Source organism: Gigantopelta aegis, chromosome 3 (genome assembly GCF_016097555.1).
Source record: "Gigantopelta aegis isolate Gae_Host chromosome 3, Gae_host_genome, whole genome shotgun sequence".
In the NCBI taxonomy this organism is placed as follows: Eukaryota; Metazoa; Mollusca; class Gastropoda; order Neomphalida; family Peltospiridae; genus Gigantopelta; species Gigantopelta aegis.
In genome coordinates, this window is record NC_054701.1 from 38,104,478 (window position 1) to 38,129,526 (window position 25,049).

Genomic DNA, 25,049 nt, shown 5'->3' on the forward strand with positions numbered 1-25,049 from the left:
TTTGTTTTTTCTGAGGAACAATTCCACTCCCTGACTTTACATTGAAGCAGTCACATTAGATTCTGATGATGGAACAAAATTTGCCAGAACATATCTACATGAACTTGCGCCATCAATCATTTCTTAAAAACAAAAACAATACAAATCAGTTTAGACACAATAATTTATTGTACTACTTCAGACTTTTAGACATTTGGTATCAAATATTAGCCATATGTAATGTACAGTAGCTGTTGTAGCAGAGAATGTGATCGAAGCTTGGATAAAATTACTTTCCAGTTGCCAAGTCTGTTCCAAATTATATAGTCTAAAAAAATCTTACTGAACTAACACAATTTTAAAAATAATAATTCCAAAAGTATTACAAATCCTTCGAAAGAAGGAAAAAGGTTTCAGTTTTTACAAGACTGCTGTCATGCTATTTTTTTTGTTTTTATGAAGTAATACATTTTCTCTATCGGTAAACCGAGAAAAAGGTTTGTCAATCCGTTTTTTCCTTGTTTAGTTGACCTTAAGTGGCACAAACAAGTTCTCAATACATTATATTGCCTCTGCAGAATACACACACAATTTTCAAGTTAACATATCACATTCAATACTCAACACAGCCCAGTTTGGTCATCTACTGCTCAAAGTGGGCTGTACAAAATTATTGCTAACTTAAAGGTGGTTTTATATGCAATTCTACACCCCCAAAACATACACACAGAAACATAGATTCTAACAAGTGGTACACTTGAGACTTATTCACACAAAAAAGTATTGTAAAAAAGAAGAAAAAAAAAAATCAAGAATCCTTAGACTAGATAATTTTATTTTGAATGTAGCCAAAAAGTAACAACAATTACATATAGAACATAAGCATTTTCATCAACACAAGAACACGTGGTCAGAATAAAACGTCTCCCCTACATATACATATTCTGTGTTGCTCATCTCAATGCATGTAAAACCAAATTTCAAAACATTATTTGAAAAAGAAAAAAAAACACCTAACTTTTTAACATGTTATTAATCCTCCACCCCACTCCCGCCACATATACTTATGATGAAGTCCATAGATGCAACTATAAACCAAGTGTCATTGATGTAGTACTTGGAGCAAAGGTTGAAGTCATGTATATGGATGTTAACATTAATTTGTTTTAATTTCTTATATAGTTAGCTCACTCAGCGTTTTATCATATTCCAATCTGCACAATAGTATTCAAAAAGGTTTTGGTAGGTCCAGCTATTTTGGTATATATCTTTTTAATCAGGTGATCCCACTTGGAAACTCTGGTATCATTTTTAAATCATTATTAAATTAGCAATACTGCAAATTCATGTTCATTTATTTAGATTAATTCCCAAGTATGTGATCTAACCCCGTGCTCAACAAACAATCTGCAAACAGGGTTTAGTACATCCATTCTACCTTATAGTACAGTGTTCATAATAACCAAGTCATTCAAGTGTATTTTAGCCAAGATCTTTACTCTAGATCACGTCTTTTTTAACTCACACATAGGCCATCGAACTGATGCTGATCAAGGCTGTACCAAGGGTGTTGGTAACAAATAAGGGTTTTAAGGTACAGTGGAGAATCTTTGTGGGAAATTCTGTTTGACATTGTGTAAAATTATGTTTGCCATTGTGTAAATTAAAGCAGATTTGTAAACCACAATACAAAATGTCCGTTGATTTGACTGACAAAATTGTTGATGCAATTCAAATTTTCAATTGGATATTATAATGTTGTACAGTGTCTGCCGAAAAGTTTGATATAAAGTTGTGGTATGTGAGACAGTAACAATGCTCAATCACTGAATCAAAACTACAGAAATGCTCAATAAACATCTGTTGGGCAATGTGCGTTTAGAATAAAGGGGTCTTTTACTCAATGTTCTGATCAATAGAACACTACTTAAGATGAATAATTTTTTAGGGCTTCAACTTTGGAATGAATATTATTCTCAGAGGAGAATACACACAAGTGGAATACTGATGTGGCTCCTCAATCTTCAAATAGTCATCCTGGTCCCAATGGGAGACCTGCAACACTTTGTAATTTAAAATGACTCTACAGAATGCCATGTGTATTTTCGTGGGTTTTGTCGGTCTTATCAGTTCATACAGAAGTTATCACAGAGTTATTCAGTGATCTATTATTAGAGTTATCGGTTGTTCATGTCTGAAAAGAGAAAAGTGAGAGTAATAAATCAATCTCATTAAAAATATTTAGCATTTAGTGTTCTTTCAAACTGCTTAAAAATAATAATGTCTTACAAATGTGATCAACCTGTTTTTAACTTGCACACAAATCTGTTAAAGTTACTGCGCTAGTGCTAAATGAATAGCAAACTAAAATAACATGCACAAACCACAAACTTGCATTAAATAACATGATTGATGGTAACACAGTAACCTGGCCAAATGTTTATAAAACTTTAGAGATTTCAACACAGATTTCAAAATATTAACTACAAGTTATTACTATGGGCAGGACTCTATCTATTAAATATTTCAGTCTAGACAGGGTGGGATGTAGCCCAATGGTAATGCACTCGTCTAATAGTGGGCTCATTAGGCTATTTCTCGTTCCAGCCAGTGCACGACTGATATATCAAAGGTCATGGTATGTGCTATCTCATCTGTGGGATGGTGCATATAAAAGTTCCCCAATCTAATTAAAATGAGCTCCACTATTACAAGTGGATCTAACAGCAGCCAGTTGGACCTCATGTCCACCAATCAAAACCTTACTTGCAGAATCATGCCAGTGATTTAAAAATAATTTGAAAACATTCCGAATTATCCTGAGGGTATACGACATGTTTCGTGTGAATTACGAATGCCTTAAAACATGTTTTATTTTATAAAATAAATAATTTGTAATGTAAAACTGAAGACTGATTTAGTTTTTAGTTTTTTTAACAAATAAATAATTTGTAATGTAAAATTGAAGACTAATAACCCATCCCGTACGTATTGGTATGGTTCGCTGTACTGCGGCCACTAAAATGGACTCGCCCAATATTTTTAGAATTTGTATGCTCCCAAATAACGTTATAAAAGGCGAAGTGTGATTGGTCAATATTTAAATTATTATTTACAGACGAAATGTTACTTGGACATTGGAGACTACACAGTGTTGTTAGCAATCTGATTAAAATTAGTTCTACTGGTCTAAATAAGGCATTCGTAATTCACATGAAACGTGTCGTATACCCTCAGGATAATTCGTAATATTTTCAAATTATTTTCAAATCACTGGCATGATTCTGCAAGTAAGGTTTTGATTGGTGGACATGAGCTCCAACTGGCTGCTGTTAGATCCACATGTAATAGTGTAGCTAATTTTAATTAGATTGAAAAGATCCCTTGCTACTAATGGGAAAAATGTAGCGGGTTTCTTCTCTAAGACTATAATGTCAGAATTACCAAATGTTTAACATCCAATAGCCGATGATGAACAAACTAATGTGTCCTAGTGGTGTCCTTAAACAATATAAACTTTCAATTTAGACATTCCATTAATGCAGTATATTAGACTGTTAAAGATATAATAATATAGAAGATAAAACAACATACTCAATCTCTGGCCAGTGACAACCCGAGACGAAACCGCCCTCCTGAACGCTGCATTGATGGCCATGTTTCGGGCCTGATTCAAGTTAATTCCCGCCCCAGCAGAGCTGGCCCTGGGACTGATCAGAGGCGACACCTGCGGAGAGAAGCGTGCGTTCTGGAGCTGGGGCCGGATGCCTCTCTGCTGGGCTTGTAAAGCTGCCAGCTGGTTCATTTGATTCAGGTGACTTAGAGCCTGAGCTGCTTGTGCTGAAAAAAAACAAAAAAACCATTCGCATATTTAAAATAACACTGTTATGAAATAGCACACAGAAAACAAGAGTAAGTACTGCCGTAAATATGTGTCCAACAATACATTACATATTAAAAACTACAGAGAGAATACACATAATGAAGCTTCCTGATACTGTCAGCCAAGTCATTACTGTAGTGACAGTAATTAATTATGACTGGCACTATGGACAGGGGCAGACATTAAAAAAATATATTCTTCTGGCCTGCAAGACCAGTAGTTAGCTTAAAAAGATTCCATCTGTTTTCTCCTCCACCCCCTATGTCGGCTATGAAAAAGCAACACTTACCCCCTGCAGGTGTATTCATTAACTGATGCATCAACATTGCATTGGCCGATGCGGAATTCACATTTCCTGGTAAGGGCATACGGTGCATGTTCATGCTGAACTGAGACGAAGCAGACATCCCCACCGAATGCCGGACAGGCAGCTGAGGAATATGGCGCACTGGATTCGCCTGCATGGGAACATGGCGCTGTCGGAATATGTCGGGGATGTGGATTTTGGTGCTAGATGTTGATGTTATGGATGAAGAATTGCCACTTCTTGAACCAGATGATGAGCTCGCACCTGAATTTATTATAAAAAAAAACGTCTGACGAAAAGTGCAAAGAATTTGCTTCAGTTTGAATAAATTTTTAAAGTTGTATTAATAATCACTTCTATGATACCAAGATGAATGCAAGGGAATACTTATTTTTTATAACCAAAGAAGTTTAGTTATTAAATAATGCAATAAATAATAAGTCATCAAATAAATTATATCTTACATGGCAATAGTAACACATTTTATTCATAGATAACATTGCACCATGTATTTATGTTACTTGGGATTGGGAAAATTAGCCAAATTTAATCTTACAATGGAATTGGGTGATAACCCCTGGAACAATATTTTTTTATAAAAAATTCTAGTAATACATGTACCACACACACATACATGCACAAGCAGTAAAAAACTTACTATAATCCCGAGTACATCAAAGAAATTGCCAATTAGAAAAAACTATCTACCATGCTGTGTGTAAAGCTAGTCTATCATGGAATATCTAATAGCATGCATCCTTCCATTGTACAGAATGTCATATAGCATGTTGTCTTTATCAATCAAGATATTTTATTTTTTCATGTTAAATTCACAGATAATTAATGAGCATTGTAGCCATTTCATACAATGACATCCAAGATTAACTGCTGAACAACTTCGGTATCACCTAACCTGCACTATTAGCTTGCTTGTATACAACTGACGAGGGAGGCTTCCGAAAGACATCACTTTTCTGGCCTACCACACGTGTGCTTGGTCCTTCATTAGGCTTCTCCGAGTGACCGTTCCCCCTAGCTTCAGATGATGCCATGTTCACATTATTTACACCATGCCGATCAACAACACTTGAAACAGTAGTACTCGATGTAGTTTCAACAATCTTTTCTCGCAGAATGGAGTCTCGTTTCTCAATTTTCATGTTAGATTTATTTGCAAGATAAATTGTGATGCCTTCCTTTGACAGTTCTGTCACCGGCTCTTTGCCAAGTTTTTGAGTTTTGTCATTCAACTCTGTGTTTCCTCGAGTCGATCTATCACAATCCGATTCTGTTTTAAGTGGTTTTGAACTTATATCTTCCTTGGGCACCGACAGTTCTGCTATATTTTTAGAACTCGATGAATTTACATTTCCTTGTGTAATCAAGTGGCTGCCTTCTAACAGGGTTACATCATTTGAACAAGGATGAATAGTATCAACAGGGTTGATGACAATTAGATTATTTCCAGTTAATGATCCTACTTTACTTTCAAGTGGAACTGGCAGTGCAGTATTTTTGACAATAAAAAGGCTGCCTGTCAATGATTTCACCTCACTGGAACCTGAAGCCGCAGAATCCGAAGTTTTGGTTTCGAGGGAAATCAAATCCTTGCCTTTCAATAATTCTAGTTTTCTAGAAGCTGGAACTACACTATCTCCATTTTCCCCCTGGACAATCAAAGGATTACCTATTAATGATGTAACTCCACCAGGACTAGGAACTGTAGAATCTGAAGTTTGGGTTTCGAAGGAAATCAAATCATTGCCTTTCAATAATTCTAGTTTGCTAGAAGCTGGAACTACAATATCTTCATTTTCGCTCTGGACAATCAAAGGATTTCTTATTAAAGACGTACTGGTAACTCCACCAGGACTAGGAACTGTAGAATTTGAAGTTTGGGTTTTGGAGGAAATCAAATCATTGCCTTTGAGCGATTCTACAGTATCTCTGTTTTCACTTTGGACAATCAAAGGACTGCCTACTAAAGACTCAACACCACCTGGACTAGCAACTATAGGATCTGCAGTATTTTTTACAATCAAATTGCTGCCTGTTAAAGATCGGACTCCATCGGGACATGCATCTACAGATTTTGAAGTATTTTGTTTCTGAATAACCAAAGAGCTGCCTCTTGGTGTCACTCCAGTGGTACATGCATCTACAGAATTTGAAGCATTTTGTTTCTGGACAACCAAGGGGCTTCCTGTTAAGGTTGACACCTGTTTGGAACACGAAACATCCACATCTGCACCATCATGGACAAGCAACTGACTGCGGTGTATGGACACTACCTCAGCTGAAACGGAGTAAACGCTAGCTGTGTGCGCTAAGTCTACACTACCTTGTGTGGACTGACCTGACTGAGTGGCCACTGTGGTACTGGCGTTGTTTTCTGCTGAATACGACTCCACCGTGTCAGACACATCGCTGGCATTGGCATCGGGCAGAAAGGACGCCGAGAGAGACAAGTCATCGCCAACGTGATTGTTTTCGCTCTCGCCTGCGTGCAGGTCCATCAAGGGCAGAACCTGCTGCAACACCTGGGCAGTGATGTCGGCCGCCAGGCTGGATGACAGTCTCTGGGACACCTCCATAGCCAGCACGTCCATGTCCTCGGAACACAGAATACTCGACTGCGACATAGTGTCGGGACGGTTCGTGTCCGACGAGTTCCAGTCCGAACCTAAACACAAGGGAGACCTGAAGCGAGCACGTTTCAAAGACTTCAGATGAATGGAGACTCGTCTGCTGGGGGTTACCGACCTGCCACGTGCACGTTTGAGCGATGGTGGCATGTGATCCGTGAATTTTGACGAGGGTCTCTTTGTACTAGCTGATCTCATATTTGGCATGATTCTGAATAACAAAAAGATTGTAAATGGCAGGAACAGAAATAAATTTTTAAATATAACATCACATAAAATATTGTTTGCAATTATAAGCTACTACTCAAAGAGTGAAATAAGTACTTAAGGAAAACATGCAGTAACAACCAAAAAACAGTATTATAAAGCCAGGAATCGAAAGAACAAGGGAGGACATTTAAGTACCAATAAGTTCAAAACTAAGTGTTCAAGATTTCATACAGAGAAAGCAATTAATGATTACTAGTCAGACCGTTTTTAACCGCTAGTGTTAAGTTTCAGGAACAAAGTAAAACATTTTATTGATAACAAGTGGAATATTACAAATGTAGATGGAAGGAAGGATTGAATGTTATATTTAACGATGCACCCATCACATTTTAATTACAGTTAAATGGTTATATACAAGGAATATTTTGTTTTTAGAAGTTTGATTAGCGACAGTTACAAACCACCTAAAAACTGATCATAAATTATTATTTAACATTTTAAAATTATGTAGCAATCTCCGAAACTGGCATAGTGAATGGCTATGTGATACTGAACAAAATATTCCCTGATATGGTGAAGGACCACACAGATATAAGAGAAGAAACTAGCTGATGCCACACTACTCTTTATTTTATTAGCAAGGGATCTTTTATATGCACCATACTATGGACAAGATAGTACATACAACAGCTTTTTTACACCAGTTGTGGAGCCCACTGACGGGGATCGATCCAAAACCGACCATGCATCAGGCAAGCACTGGGCTATGTCCTGCTCCTGTGTAGACAGTTAAATAAAGCAGCTTTTGGGATACATTAAATGTGTATATTTTCAGGACCAATTAGTGCCGTCAACTGATGACAGGTGGGACCCCGTCTTGTTTCTAGGTAAACATTCAGCATACATGTAAAATCATACATACAGTACAACTACATACAAACCCACCCTAACTGTGCTTCCAGTTCTCCTACCCTATGTCTCAAGTCACTGATAATTTTTTCCTGGAAATACAAAACAAAATCTATTGTAAGATACACACTTACAATACATTTCTAAATACCTGGAGGCATTAAACTCTCACAAGTTACCCAGCAAAGATCTTAAAAACTAAAAAGTAAAACATTCAGACAAAAATAAACAATTTACTGTTTTTGTCTGGACAACAGTTCAGCAATAAATGAACAACTGAAAATCATTTTATTTTATACTAGAATTCGAGCTTGAATAAAATTTCCAAATGCATGGTAGATTCTAGGTGAGCTATGAGTTTAAATGGCATTAAACTTTAAAAAACATGAACTGAGTTTATGTTAATCAGTATTTGGTAAGGTTCCGCCAAAACTGTTTACGTCTTACATGCATGCAATGACATACATTTACAATGCTTAAACATATGCGTTTAAGAAAAACAGGCTTTCTAAATTTTGCCCATACTGATTAAAACTAAATAAGGTCGATATTCTACAAAATAAAAAACATGAGTAGCAAATTCAGTTTATTCTGACATTTTTAAAATAACATTTTAATTCAATAATTAGTAAATCTCAATTCTAAAGTTGCCTTTATTTGGTAATAATGATGTCATCACAATTGGCACAAATGAAGCTCGACTAAATCTAACACAAACATTTTGCTCAAGTGCATAGGTCTGTTGACTTGTAAACTAATGACCCAATGACAGCAATAGAAGAGCTGGGCGGTATACTGTATATACTGTTCGGTATCGGTATCATGTCAATACCGATTTACAATACCAAGCAAATTTTAAAATACTGAAATTTCGGTACTGAAAAATGTTTCCCGCCATTTAGTAAAGCACTAACAATATATCTAATGAACGCAAAATTGGTTGGGTATAAATCAGACAAGGGCCTTGTGTATGGAATTTAATTTTATTCAGATGTAATTACCAGGTGACCCTTAACTCAGTGTTGCATTTAAAGCCAAGTATACCGAAAATACCACTTGATATTGGTATCAGTATTGTGTCAATACCGAATACTATACCGATACTAAAGTAAATCACGCCAAAAATACTGATACCAAACCTGAAATTTCAATACCGCCCAGCTCTAAGCAAGAGGTATATTAACCACTGAAATCACCAAAACTCAAATGGGTTTATCACATGGATATTAAGGGTAAGTTATATTGGATAAATATTTATTTTTAAATTACCTTATTCTGCAGTTCATTAATAAGAACTGCATGTTTGTCGGAGTTTCCATCCAAGGTGAGAAGCAAAAGATCACTATCAACACCAGTATCTGGACTTTTGTCTGAGACACAAGTCTGTGCTGAATCAATACAAGTCTGTGCTGAATCAACACCAGTCTGTGCTGAATCAACACCAGTCTGTGCTGAATCAGAGTCCAACTTGATCTCCTCAAAATGTGTATCGTCCTGGACCTCGTCACATGCCGCGGGTTCTACAGTTTCGGAAAAACACACTTCAGAGTCTACAATGCTATCACATTCATTGTGTGAACTAATTTCCTTCTGGCCACTGTCACTCTCTTCCATAGGACCACAACCATCTGCCAGGGGGTCGGAGTCATTCATGTCTATAACTAAGTCACCAGTCACTGGAGAAATACTGCTACCATCAACTTCTGCTGACCTAGTCAAGAAGAAAAGGAATGAATGAATGAATGAATGAATGAATGAATTTTAAACAACACCCCAGCATGAAAATATATCAGATTTTGGGCGTTAAACAAGTCTCTGAAAATTACAAGAAGATCCTTTCATTCGCATGTTGCTCGCACAAATCTAATTTTGCATAACCTATTTTTTGTTTGCACAAATGCAGTGCATCATTTACATGGACTAATGTAAAACAAAAATGGGTTACCTGAATGTACCTTTGCATAACCTGAGCTAGCTCTGGGTAATCAGAAAATTTTGCCACATTATCTAAAGAATGCAAAACCTATAGCCATTTTCCAAAAAACATAACAATTATTACATAAACTGTTTTCGCCAAATTAAAATAAAATCTGCCAATTGTTGCTAAAATTCGCAATTGGCAAATTTGGCAAGCGGCAGAGCTAGCCCTGATAACCCATAAAGCAGTGTTAAATTCTCAAAAGGTTTGCATCAATTAAACAAACGTAAATGGACGATCAACATCAATACAAGAATTCTAAAGTACTTAACCATGTGAACAGCTGTGAAGGGTCACATGAATGGAAGACCCAATAACACATACATGTATAAAAATGCACATATTAAAAAAAGAAAGAAAAAGAACAGGCTTTTTGCCAGGAATATTTATTCGGGTAACTAAGAAGGTCAAGTGCAGCCCATCTAACATTGCACAGACATATAGTTCCTACAGGTGGCCAGTGTAGTAATACTGCACAGTTTCCGTGTAATATAACTGACCAGAAATACGCCTGAGGCTTTGCTTTTAGTGCAGCCAAAAAAATTTCCACTTATTTAGAGATTTCTTTAAAAATTATTCAAAAGTGGCTAATTTAAAGAAAATGTTATTAGTTGAATGCTAAATGTAGCCACTTTGTGTAAAAGTTTTTTATTATTTTATTTTTTTAATTATTTAACAATGCCACTTGAGCACCTATAGGATGTCAAACATTTGGTAATTTTGACTCGTAGTCATCAGAGGAAACCTGCTACATTTTTCCATTAGTAGTAAGGGATCTTTTATATGCACTTTCCCCACAGACAGGACAGCACATACCACATAAGCACCTCAGGTGAGCACTCAACCGATTAAGCTAAATCCTGCCCCGCACTTTGTATAAAAATTAGAAAACAGACTAATTTGACAACTGACACGGTGAATAAGCCTATCCCTTTTCAAGGAATTTAAGAAACTGGACCTAAAGTTATATTGCATTTGTAAATAATCTCCCCATTCACCCATATCACAATGAATAAAAATGAAAATGCCATAGTACATACAAATGGCGAACGATGAGATCTCACAATGAGTTGTTTTAAAATATCATCACGTGAGAGCTAGAAGGATGTAAGTGCATAAAAATTCATTTTTAAAAAGCCGAGATAATGAAGGAAAACTCTTTTTCTTGATCAGTTGTTAAGATGTCGAATTTGTTTTAATGAAAATGAAAGCTGAACACATTTACAATTTTTTTTTTTTTTGCGGTATTTATAGCATATTAGGTGTTTTAGTTATTTGCTTAAATAGTTGTAGTTACGACAATTATGCATGATTAAATTAAATGTGTCATTTACGACCAACAGTATATCAAGTAAATTTAAATATTTATTCTGAAGAACCATCAACTCTAAAACATTTCAGTTTTGCAAATCACATATTTATTTTTAAAAAGGAAAAAGCTTGTAAATAGAAAATATTCAGAAGCAAACATTCAAAAGGAATACAAGTAGAAGTACGTATTAATAAAATCACTGCTTAAACAAAATATGACGTGAAAAAAGTTATTTTACTTTTGTTAATAATAATATGATAAATAAAATCACCAAATGAACAAAGTAATAATGTGAAGAAAAAAACTATGCTGACTCGTGAAATCCTTTTTTTTCTTTGACCCACCCCTGATTTTGTGTCACCTTATCTGGTGCAGGGTTTGTGCCAGAGGGCAAACTGGGTATGGTACCATACCCAAATATTTTTGCAGTTAAGGTTTTGACAAAATTAATTACTCTTATCATTACTGTATGATTTTCTTAATCCTAACCCTAAACTTAACCCATTTTCTTTCTGAGGGTATCCTTTAATGAAGAAACTATGTTTAGCAGCTTATTGGTTTGGAATACACCGGGTTCAAGTGAAGCTCATTCAAAGGATATAGGGTTTACATTTCCAATGAGGATGTGTACTGAATATCAAATCCAGTAAACCCTACAGCTTCTGCGGTGCGTTGGGTGTACTCTCCGGATTCTGTTGTGTGTTCAGTGCACACTCCTGGTTTTATTGTGTATTTGGTGATCTCTCCGGGTTCTGTTGTGTGTCCAGTGATCTCTCCAGGTTATGTTGTGTGTTCAGTGATCTCTCCAGGTTCCGTTGTGTGTCCAGTGATCTCTCCAAGTTCTATTGTATGTTCAGTTATCTCGCCAGGTTCTGTTGTGTGTCCAGTGATCTCTCCAGATTCTATTGTGTGTTCAGTGATCTCTCCGGGTTCTGTTGCGTGTCCAGTGATCTCTCCGGGTTCTGTTGTGTGTCCAGTGATCTTTCCAGGTTATAATGTGTGTTCAGTGACCTCTCCAGGTTCTGTTGTGTGTCCAGTGATCTTTCCAGGTTCTGTTGTGTGTTACCGGCCTCGGTGACCTCGCGGTTAGGCCATCAGTCTACAGGCTGGTAGGTACTGGGTTCGGATCCCAGTCGAGGCATGGGATTTTTAATCCAGATACCGACTCCAAAACCCGAGTGAGTGCTCCGCAAGGCTCAATGGGTAGGTGTAAAACCACTTGCACCGACCAGTGATCCATAACTGGTTCAACAAAGGCCATGGTTTGTGCTATCCTGCCTGTGGGAAGTGCAAATAAAAGATCCCTTGCTGCCTGTCATAAAAGAGTAGCCTATGTGGTGACAGCGGGTTTCCTCTAAAAAATAGTGTCAGAATGACCATATGTTTGACGTCCAATAGCTGATGATAAGATAAAAAATCAATGTGCTCTAGTGGCGTCGTTAAATAAAACAAACTTTACTTTTGTGTGTTGTGTGTACTCTCCGGGTTCTGTTGTGTGTTCAGTGCACACTCCTGGTTTTATTGTGTATTTGGTGATCTCTCCGGGTTCTGTTGTGTGTCCAGTGATCTCTCCAGGTTATGTTGTGTGTTCAGTGATCTCTCCAGGTTCCGTTGTGTGTCCAGTGATCTCTCCAAGTTCTATTGTATGTTCAGTGATCTCGCCAGGTTCTGTTGTGTGTCCAGTGATCTCTCCAGATTCTATTGTGTGTTCAGTGATCTCTCCAGTTTCTGTTGTGTGTTCAGTGATCTCTCCAGGTTCTGTTGTGTGTTCGGTGATCTCTCCAGGTTCTGTTTTAGTCCAGTGATCTTTCCAGGTTCTGTTGTGTGTTCAATGATCTCTCCAGGTTCTATTGTGTTCAGTGATCTCTTCAGGTTCTACTGTGTTCAGAGATCTATCCAGGTTATGTAGGATATGTGTTCAGTGATCAATCCTCCGGTTTCTGTTGTGTGTGCTAAATTATTTTCTGCGCCTGTTGAGTGATATGTCATGTTCAAGTTCTGTTGTATGTGCCATGTCATGATCATGGTGTGTTGTATGTGTGTTCTGTCATGTTCTTCTTCAGGTTCTGTTGTGTGTACTATGTCACGTTCAGGTTCTGTTATGTGTGCCACGTTATGTTCAGGTTTTGTTATGAGTTCTCTATTATGCTCAGGTTCTGTTGTGAGTGGTATGTCATGTTCAGGTTCTGTTGCAAGTGACTGGATAAAGGCTGTGGTATGTGCTGTCCTGTCTGTGGGAAAGTGCATATAAAAGATACCTTGCTGCATTAGGAAAAATGTAGGTTTCCTCTGATGACTATGAGTCATAATTACCAAATGTTTAACATCCAATAGCCGATGATTAATTAATCAATGTGCTGTAGTGGTGTTGTTAAACAAAACAAACAAATAAACTGTTGCAAGTGCTATGTTACATTCATTTTCTATGGTGATTATTTTCTCATGTTCAGCTTTTTACTATGTTATGTTCAGGTCTTTGTCATTGATGTGCCAAGTTCTGTTGCGTATGCTATATTGTTCATGTCTTGTTATGAGTGCTATGTCATGTTCAGCTTACGTTGTGTGTGCTATGTCATGTTCAGCTTCTGTTGTGCATGCTATGTTGTACTAATGTTTTGGTGTGTGCGTGTTGTGTCATGTTCACATTCAACATTCTGCACTTAGCTTAGCTTAGTAACTGGTTTAACGTGCCCAGTCCATATACCACTAGGGTTTCGAACACACCTATCCTGAGTCCGGCCTCCAATAAGATCAGGGGTCTGACTCGGGACAGAGATATTCTCTTGCAAATATTTGTTAACTGTAAAGTTAATCAAAGTTCATAGATCTTGCTATCATTTATGTTGAGGCCACATTCACTTTATTTGCTTTTTAACCGTATGTCTGATTACACTGTCTTTTGTTACTGGACTTTGTCCTGGATAACTTAAAATGACGTTTGTATGTGCAATATTGTTAATCCATAATGTCTACATAGGGCAATCCTGTAGATCTTCAAAGGCATTTGAAAGGCGGAACTTGATCACCGTTAACATATAATTAAATACATGTACATCCAAAATCAGTGTGATTATGCTTGCACTTTGGTCGTATATGCCACATACATTATTATTATGAATTAAAATTGTATCTACAAATACAAATTACATGTTAGAAACTTTGCTTCAATTAAAAACATTTCAAAATAGATATTTGTTTTTCAAGAAAATTCACCAAAACATGTTTATTATTACAATTATGGTGCACATAAAATAGAAAACCATACAAACATTAATGTTACTGCCATTCCTATTAATATATACAGACACCATTCTTGTCTGTTGCCAAATGGTTCGGTGCATGCAGTACCAAAAGTTTTTCTTAAATAGACCGGGCTCGGCTCTCACAATGATAAGTCGTATTATATTTAGGATTCAAGCACATAAATATAGTGACATAATGTATGCTCTACTGTACTTTGCATTTGTAATTTCTATCACAGACCGATAACAAAGAATACATATGTGCCGTATTTGGCACATACGACCTATGTCAGACATAATTATATAATGAACTGTATTTAAAAAGGGTTGTGTGTGTTTTAGGTCGTATCTGCCACTTACGACCTTTTAGCTCGACGATATATCTACACGTCACAGTCTAATCGTTTCCCATTGTGTAGTTTTTCATTGGTTATATGGCATTGGTGACCTGGTCATCACCTACATGTAGGAGCAGCCAGTTGTATGTCTTGAAATTGTTAACACACATACATGTGTTAACAACCATGTGTAACCAAAAATAACGCATGGTGTTCTCCCCAACAGGTGTGTAAGAAAGCTATTTATTACCCATATGGGCTCAAATATACGGGGTAATATTTGTTCGATCTCTGCACAGTGTGCAGATTGCTTCTACAGCCACTGATTGGCTGGCTTAAAAATCACGGCGTTTGGTAGGTTACTTGCTTGCCATGGCCGGAACTTCACTTTCATTCATATCATGTTTCCATTCATGAGTCAGATTACACATACGTTATATGATCTACAAAAACAAATGGACTCATTTGTTTCATAAACATGAAATGGTATATTTTCATAAACAGCAGCTTTAGTAATATATAAAAATAATTATTTTCCAATGCAAATACAGTTGTATTATTTTGTACTGCAAACATTTAGCTGTAAAAAGAATGCCGTTATGCTATGACGTCACTTACATTACGTCATGTAATACTATATGACGTAATGGCTGCTGGCTTAGTGGTAGACTGCAGAGGAATTTTTACATTCCAAAGGCTCGGGTTTACAACATTTATTCACTCGGGACAGATAATTCATAATTCCTCGTTGCTCGTTAATTATTCTCTAAATACAAAATTTCAGCTCATTATCTTCAGGTATTGCAAAACGTAAGTTTGGAAAACAAATTTTGATATCTCCTAAGTTCAAGGTCCATAACCCTGTGAAAAATGTGTAAATTGCCATGAATGTCAAACTTGATCTGTAACAGAACATGATAAAGCTATACAAAGAATTTCACCTCAGTATCTTAAGGTAATGCAAAACAAAAAGTCCTGAAAACAGATTTTCGTATCTCCTAAGTTCAAGGAATATAACTTTTGTCAAAAACAGGTAAATTGCCATGAATGTCAAGCTTGAGCTGTAACGGTACATAATAAAGCTATACACAATATTTCAGCTCAATATCTCGAGGCTTTTTGAAAAAAAACTATATGTGGGACAGACGTGAGGGACTGACAGAACAGAGATGAAACTATAGTCCCCTCCAGTTGGACTGGTAACGGATTAATAATATTAACTGTATTATAATATACCACAATACATGTTATAAATACGGTTCAAATCAGTTTTGATCATATTGTTGCACCCCTACAGAGAAGTATGCAGGTGGGTGGGGAAGATGACTTCCACAGAACATCTTTAGGTCCAAATAACTCACCAAAGTAATAGCAATAGGTTATGGATGTGTATCTTCAAAAAAACAATTTAAGGCACAGATTTTTTACCCATTTCATCCTCTGGCAAAATCCCTAAATGTCATTATGAGGAACTTAAATTTCGTCACCGAAAAACCCCATCCTAATCCTATAAACAATATTCCTTATGTACTTTTTATTGCTGGAATACAATTGGTTAACATTAAATTAGCAATATTACTAGCAATAAGAATTAAGACAAATAAATACTGACAAACCTCAAAACGGATGTTGCAACTTACTTGATATCCATTTCAACAGGTTTGTCTTCTGTGATTGCATCTTTAGTCATCCCTTCCATAATTTCTTTTCTAAATGGCTGTTCCTTTCATGAACAAGTACATGTACTGGTTATCAAACCTGGTGCAGAAAAGAAAAATATTTCACTAGCCCGCCAGACCAGAACTAAGTAAAATTTACTATCCCGCCAGAATTTCTACTAGTCCCAGCCTATAGAACAATATGTTTTGCCATAACATTGAGGTGTCACTATAGTCAAATTGGTTTTGATTTTGTCAACGAAAATGGTTCTGTTTAAGTAGTGGGTATCAGGTCATTTGGCCCCGTATACAACATTTAAAGTATTATTGTTTGTAATGACTCTTTAACATGCTAAATGGCCTCTTAATTCATTAGCCAACAATGGCCAAATTAATTGTGAGTTAAGTTATGTTTAATGTCAGTAATGTTAAGATAAATGTAATGTTATGTAAAATAAAATAATAATTGGGATAAAAGAATGTTAATAACTACCAAAGAAACATTTCTTTTTAATGTCTACATAATATCTATATTGCTATTGGTATTAGTATTAATGCTATATACATTACAGATATCTAAAATAAACAACAAAACACACAAAAACTGATTAAATAGTTTCATTTAATCAAACACAAATCGAGACTAGGGTTATGGGGATGTGACAGGGGCCGATACAACTATTGTGTACAAAACCAAAACAAGGGTGTGAAAAGTGACTGTCGACGACCTTTGGATTATGGGGTGTCAGGACGTTTCGGCCCCATATACAAATTTTTCAATATACGGCGATCTAGTGTTCGTATATACAGATACAGTATATGCTGTAATTGGTATAGTAACACTTTAGATGGTCACATACACCGGTAATAATATAGGCGCGCAGTCTTTGAAGTGTTAACACACTGAGATGTGTTTAATCTTGCTGTTGTCACCATTCAATGACCTAACTGCAAGACCCACTTACTTAAGCTTTCAAAGAATGTTGTTTTAAGGTTCATCAAAGGAAATATTTTAGAACAATTGACTGATCAGCCACATTATTTTGTTGATCGTGATATACTCACAACAGGTGCGACGATTTACCCAATACTTAGCTAATACTGCCCAATACTCACCCTTCTATAATACAAATAATTTTTATAAAATAAAAAAAGTATAAAAAATCCTAAGTAAACTATATTATGAAACTTTCACACAAGCCCCTTCCAATTGTTCCAAAATGAGTTTCGTAATTGGTCAAGTACTGCATGTACCATAAAGCGGTGAGCTTATTTAAGTTAATATCGACAGTAATTAACCTAGATCCTGCTTGCAAACAGGCCCACAAATACCCATGAGTCAGATTCGTATTCACTACATCATGAAATACTAACTACAAAGAAACCAGAAGCAAACAATGTTTGGTCTTAATTGGCAAAACGACAAATTGAGGCCTATCCACTTAGGGCCTAAGTAAATAATTTATTAAAAAATATATTTACAAAATATTTTTAGACTTGCCAGCTCAAAAACTGCATCTAATAAACTGGTAATGTAAATATATAATATCTAATGACTAAAGGTCTTGTACCTGATTTGGCACACGCTTCAAAAATGTATTTTTATTTTTTCTCACACCTGTGGTAATTGTCTGAGGTTTTTTTTATAGTTTTCTGATCAAAGCAATGTGATAAAAATTGTCCATATCATCAAGATTAGAATTATATATATTTTTTATACTTACCTCTTTTTTTATTTTATAAAAATTATTCGTATTATAAAGGGGTGAGTATTGGGTAAGTATTGGGTAAATCGTCTCACCGCTCCCAACAATGCTTTGAACACCACTGACGATGTGGCCTCTTCTTATGAATGTTATGCTAATAGCGGGATTATCAAAGCTAAATAGTTTTGGAGAAAATGAAAAAAAAAAAGGAAATAAAGAGAACGAGAGAAAGAAATTACAATACTTACGATAAAATTTAATAACAAAACACAAGTGACTGAATAATTTGATTTAATAAAACAATAATCGGGCCGAAACGACCAGGGTTATGGGGCCGAAAACGTCTAGGGCCGAACATGCATGGGGCCTGAAACATCTCGAAAGCTTGGTAGTGCACCAAAAATGGTGGTGCCTTTTAAGTTTTAAAGGCGTTTTAACTTGCTCCAGATTCCCAATATGGGCAATTCCACGGTAACGGAATTACGAGTTGGAGAGATATTTCAGGCATTAAACTCAGCTAGTCCACATAAGAAAAATTAGCATAATGATGTAACTATGTAATACACTAGTACTGCACTAGTGCTTGTTTATGGACAGAACTGAGACTCTCTACTGCAAGGTGTAGTGCATGAGTACTTAATTAAAGTTTGGTAACGGAATTACGTAAAAACGGACACCATTTTTACGGGCACCGCAAAACAACAACAAACTCTGTGAAGTATGATGAAATAATTATTTATCTTCATGATGGAATGATGACCTAATGACTTGTGATTAACAAAATAGAAATTATATTACATATTATCTTTTCATAATTTTGTTGTACAACATTGAATGCCGGTAACGGAATTACACAGTTCAGTAACGGAATTACCGCTCTGAATTTACTTTTGAAAAACAATATTTATTTACTTTAAATTTGATTTGTAAATATGTTGCATAATTTTATGAGTTAAATAATAATTCAGTATACTTGTTTTAAGCATTCATATTAATATTTCAAATGATAACTAGTTTCAATATCAGTAACATGTACACGTACATGTATATGAGTGGAGATTTAAACTAGCACTAAACTGTGTACATACTAGTATTACATAGTAAATGTTTAAAATGTTTGACAACAATTGAAAAAAATTCTTGAACATTGACATTGTTAATAACAAAGAGAATGACACCAGGTCAGAGGAACACAGGCCAAATAAAATTATATAAACTGACCGTCAAACATCTAGATTGTATTATGGTAAGTGAAAGATATTATGCCTAATAATAAAATTCCTCATCTATCTGAGGTTATGGTAACATACATGACAACATTCAAAACACCAGTATTTTCTTTTTTGGCCAACCAAACATGCCATCTTTCCATTTTAAGAATTTTACTCAGATTAGACTTCCTTGTGAAACAGCATTAATACTATAAAACGGTTGCTTTCTTTTTGTCCATTTTATACATTTAAAAGCATAATGTTGGTAATTAGAATGATACTTACCATTTTCTGGATATCCTGTCATTTAAATATAAATTATTAAATACAGTCAATAATTGCCTTTGGATAAAGTAAAATTAAAGTTTGCTTCAAGTAAATATGTTATGTTACATTTCCACTTTCTGGACCCTATATATGTTTAAAGATATGTATAGAGCTTGAAATAGTGGCCTGTAAAAAGTGAAAAGAAGTCTATGTTTAAATCTTGCAAGTGAAATAAACATTCACCTGCTAAAATTAACTAAAAATTGCATAATTTTTCAAAAAACAGATGTACATAAATATTATGATCATCTCATCTTCTATATTTAGCTGAGGTCGAGCTCATAATTCTGTTACATTTTAATTTTATAATGCTCTAAGTAGTTTAAGAGGTCTTAATTTTCCACACATTGTCCCAAACCCTACATTCATGTTGTGTTGTCTTATTTCCAGCAGGCCATTTTTGTTTCACAGCAGGCCATATTTCTTTTAGCCTGCTATTTAAAAAAATAATAATGGCAGGCCATATTTTACTTCATGTTTCGAGCCCCGATATAATTCTAGTAGGTTTCGATTATAACTTGAATTTTGTCATGGATTTGCAGAAGTTTAGTCATCATAATGAAGCTTTTAAGTAGTACTGTTTGGTTAAAGTGTATCAGATTTCCTTAATTTCTATATTGTTAATGGATGACATTTATATTTGCTATGGGTGTTCCGCAAATGCATTTGGAGCCACTACTAGTATTATTACCATATGGATTTTTTAAAAAGATTTTGTACATCTTCCTATTGTTACATCACTTGATGTACTGGTATATATGGATAAGAGTGTAGCATTTTAGTATTGTGTAGGTTATATTAAAGTGTTTCTTAACAATATATACCAAAGACGGTAACGGAATTACAAACCTATGGTAACGGAATTACATATGTTTAGAGCTATATAATTTTACTAATAATGTATGAATTTGAAAGTAAATGTGTCTGATTATGTTAATTAACATATACTCAGAGAATATGAGTCGATTCCTTGATTACATATAAATGAATAATACAATCTAACTTTTTGTTTGTTTTCGGTAACGGAATTACAAACTGATTCTGTTTTCTAATTTCTCCTAAATGTAAAAAAAAAATATTTTTCATTAAAGTGGATTATGAAGTGGTAAAACAAAAACACTAATAAAAAGAATATTACCTTCAATTACATGGCTGCTGTACATAAATTCATAGTGTGTATTATGGAAGTGTTTAGCCCGAGTACTCTGACTGTAAGAGAGCTAGACGGACATTTGGACATAAACACGCTCTCATTACAGTCAGAGACCAACCTATGTCTTTTTTTGGCAATTCCTGACTACCAAACGGTAGGCAATGAGTCCCGCTCTAATACCACAACAATCCTATGTTTGACGTCAAATACCTTTACATCAATCATTTTCGAGTTAAGTGATACAAAAAAATCCACATATTAATCACTAATACACTTACTACAGAAAGAAACCCAACAGCACCCACATTCAGCTACGTTTCGTGACACTCCGTCGCAACAATTGCAAAGCTCGGCGATCTATTTCGAGACGTAGACCACGTGATCGCGCACTGGGCGATTCCGCCTTGTGCAGCAGTTACAGGGGCCGTTTCATATCAAGCGAAGTTACAACATGGAAGAGTTGGCTAATGCCGTTTTGGATGAATTTGGATTTCATTACGTCATTAAACCAAAACAATTACACATTATTGATTCCATTTTGAATTTGAAGGATACATTTGGGGTGTTATCGACAGGATACGGCAAAAGTATGTGCTACGTACTGCCTCCTCTTATGAGACGACCCCTGTAACTGCTGCACAAGGCGGAATCGCCCAGTCTCGAAATAGATCGCCGAGCTTTGCAATTGTTGCGACGGAGTGTCACGAAGCGTAGCTGAATGTGGGTGCTGTCGGGTTTCTTTCTGTAGTATGTGTATTAGTGATTAATATCTGGATTTTTTTGTATCACTTAACTCGAAAATGATTGATGTAAAGGTATCTGACGTCAAACATAGGATTGTTGTGGTATTAGAGCGGGACTCATTGCCTACCGTTTGGTAGTCAGGAATTGCCAAAAAAAGACATAGGTTGGTCTCTGACTGTAATGAGAGCGTGTTTATGTCCAAATGTCCGTCTAGCTCTCTTACAGTCAGAGTACTCGGGCTAGGAAGTGTCATATTTTTAATGTGACGGTATCCTCATAAAATAGCTAAAGTCAAACACATTCATTTATTTCACAATATTTTACTTATCAGATTTGGATTCTCCAGACTTTTTTACATTAAAAACAATCTTAATATATAAGGAATAACATGATTTGATTTTTTCACTCCATCATCCATGTCCACTTTAGCGTGGAATTGCCCATATATTGGAATTGGATTTGCCTCACAAGTAACTACATAAGTCTCTGGGTGTATGAAATCTAGTCCGAAGGGACGTAGAATGTGTGGTTCTTCTACTTATCTATTTGAACTATTTCGTTGGGGTAAAGTGCAATTTGCAGCCAATGTAACGTAAATCATGTTCTCGAGAGTCGAGGTCGAAATGGAAATGTCAGAATTTGATTCCGACATAATCCGTTCTCTTGCGATTACATTCTATTTAGAAGATAAAAAACAAATATCTGGTTTTAATTAATGTTATTACACATTATACAAACAGATACAAAGACACCACTAAAATTTTGTTTGTCTCTACACGTCCACAGACCTTTTTTTTTGTCCTTACAAAAAGCCGCTCTCTTCCAAAGAACTTTTCTTCTAATTTGTTGTTACTAAACGCAACTGTCATTGGACACTTTCTAACTCCGCCTGCCTGCAAGAAACTCGTCAACACGAACACGGACTCTAGGATGTAGCTCAGTCGAGATAGTGCTCGCCTTGGGTGATTTGATCGCAGGATCGAACCCCTTCAATGGACCCATTCTCTGACGGGGGTTTTCCCCGTCCCAATCAGTTTATCGAAAGCCTTGGTATAAATGTGCTGTTCTGTCTGTACTGTTGAAAAGTGTGTTATAAAAGATCCTTTGCTGAGATAATATGTTAGAATTACCATCCAGTTGGTTTGACATCCAGTAACCGATAATGATTAAATCAATGTGCCCAAGTGGTGTCGTTAAACAAAAACTTTAACGGACTGGAGATATGTCATGATTCCATATTATTTTGCAATTCAAACTTTTTCTTTGCCCCCCCCTCCCCCCCTCCCCCCCCCCCCCCCTCCCCCCCCCCCCCCCCCGCCCGCATATGAGGCTAACAGAAACAATCGCATAAATTATAATAAATTAATATTTTAAAACTAGAAAAGACTAGTCGGAATTGGGTATGTTTAACGTGTGAGGTTAAATGAACTTATAATATTCAAGTCAGATTAAAACTGAAAATAAAACACAATAACTATTTTTGAGGTGTGTGTGTATGTGGAGGGAGTGGTGCCCATAGACATGGGCTACGGACTCCCATTTTTTGTAGCGATGGGGGAGGCTGTTTTTTGTCTGAATTAAATGAAAATGCACGAATCTGGATAACAACATTTTTTTCAATAAACAAATATATTAACATTACTGCCAAACACCAAAATAGGATTTCCTCTCCCCCTACAATAATGAGACCCCGTACGCCTATGATTACTACGAAACAGGTATATTATATAGGGTTGCAAACGAATTTCTACGCATTTTTTACAGGATTATACTAATTTTGCGTGAAGAATGATGGAAATACATGGTAAAAAGGCCTTGGGTTACCACATTTTCCCCGGATCTCTATCGTTTCTGTCCGAATTTGGTAATTTGTTAGTTTTAAATTCCATGGGGTAATCTCTACCTATACATTTTCAGTTCTTAACTGTATCTAATATACTTTTCAGTACATAGGATTGATGTAATGCTGTTAATATGAATAAATGTAGTTATCAAGATTCTGGCTTTCTTTTTTAATTCGGGCAAAAGCCAGCCTGCCCTACAATAATGGGAGCCCGTACACCTATGATTACTACCAGATATAGGTTTGCAAACGAATCACTATACGCATTTTTACATGGATTACAACTAATTTTGAGGGTAAAATGATGGAAATACATGGTGAAAAGGTTTCAGGTTCGCACATTTCCCCCGAATATCTAGCTGCATACTTTTTGCACGAATTTAAGGTTTTGCTTCAGCACGGGGGGGGGGGGGGGCAGTTGCTCCCTCCCCACCCCAGTACGCTTATGCATGGCCAAAAGTCGTCAACCGTACTATTTGCGTAATGATTTTCGTTTGTTTTGTACACTAGCTTGGAAACAAACCCAAATCCCACAATAATTAGTCAATATTTTCCACCATAATTATTTCCTTAGAACACAATACTAAAGTATTTGGTGCACATCAGTTTATGTGCCAAATGAACCCCCTCCCATTAGTTTAAATTTAGCCAAATCTCTACAAAACATGGTTTATCAATTTAAAAAACCAAAAAACAACAACAAAAAACCCCAAGCATTCAGAGAGTACTGGTAAAGTAATATATATGTCCCCTACCGGGACAATTTTTGGAATCTTCTAAACACGGTAAAGCACAAATATTTCAGCTCTATTATCTCAGCGCATTCTAAAAAAAACAAAAAAACTAAACTAAACAAAACAAAACAAAACATGGAAAACTGTGTGGGGGACCGACGAATAGACAGAACGGGCATTGCAGTAAAAAAAAGAATGAAAAACAGTCCAAAACACAAATTTTCATATTGCCCAAGTTAAGGGTCATAACTGAAAAATGGGTAAATCGCCATGAAAGCCAAACCTGATCTGTAACAGTACATAACAAAGCTATATAAAATATTTCAGCACAATCTTTCAACCCATTCTGAAAAAAACCCCATGTATGTGGGGCAGACAGACAGACGGATGGATAGATCTACGGAGATGAAACCTAGTCCCCACTGAGTAGTCGGAGGGCCTGCCTGGGGCCATGACCTACTTTCCGTGACCTTGACCTTGATGACGTCACGGCCTTGTCACGTGACCTCGTCCTACTGACCCGGCCCTGACCTACTTTGACTGGCCTACTGTGCCGTGTGCAACGTCCTACTGACCTGGCCCTGACCTACTGTGCCGTGTGCAACATCCTACTGACCTACTTAGACTGGCCTACTGTGCCGTGTACAACGTCCTACTGACCCGGCCCTGACCTACTTAGACTGACCTTGACCTACTTAGACTGGCCTACTGTGCCGTGTGCAACGTCCTACTGACCCGACCCTGACCTACTTAGAATGCCCCCTGACCTACTTAGACTGGCACGAAGAGTATAAAAAGAATAGATGCGGTTTAATTGTCATTCGCTTGCCGAAAACGATTGTTATTCGATCACATCTACTACGTCATTGT

The 25,049-nt window shown here is 36.3% G+C and overlaps 1 protein-coding gene across 2 annotated transcripts; it reads right to left on the minus strand.

Moving 5' to 3' along the window:
- Positions 1-149: 149 nt before the first annotated feature.
- On the minus strand, positions 150-22,445 carry LOC121368005. 2 transcript variants are annotated; one of them, XM_041492504.1, is made up of 8 exons: positions 22,391-22,445; positions 16,444-16,561; positions 9,203-9,644; positions 7,970-8,025; positions 6,526-7,025; positions 4,152-4,433; positions 3,574-3,819; positions 150-2,173 (listed from the first exon to the last, which is right to left on the minus strand). In XM_041492504.1, exons 2-8 carry the CDS (start codon positions 16,500-16,502, stop codon positions 2,157-2,159), a joined length of 1,602 nt encoding a protein of 533 aa, XP_041348438.1. In that variant the 5' UTR covers positions 16,503-16,561; positions 22,391-22,445; the 3' UTR covers positions 150-2,156. The 2 variants fall into 2 exon arrangements, with proteins under 2 accessions (XP_041348438.1, XP_041348437.1); XM_041492503.1 differs by lacking the exon at positions 22,391-22,445 and adding an exon at positions 19,664-19,678.
- Positions 22,446-25,049: the final 2,604 nt, after the last annotated feature.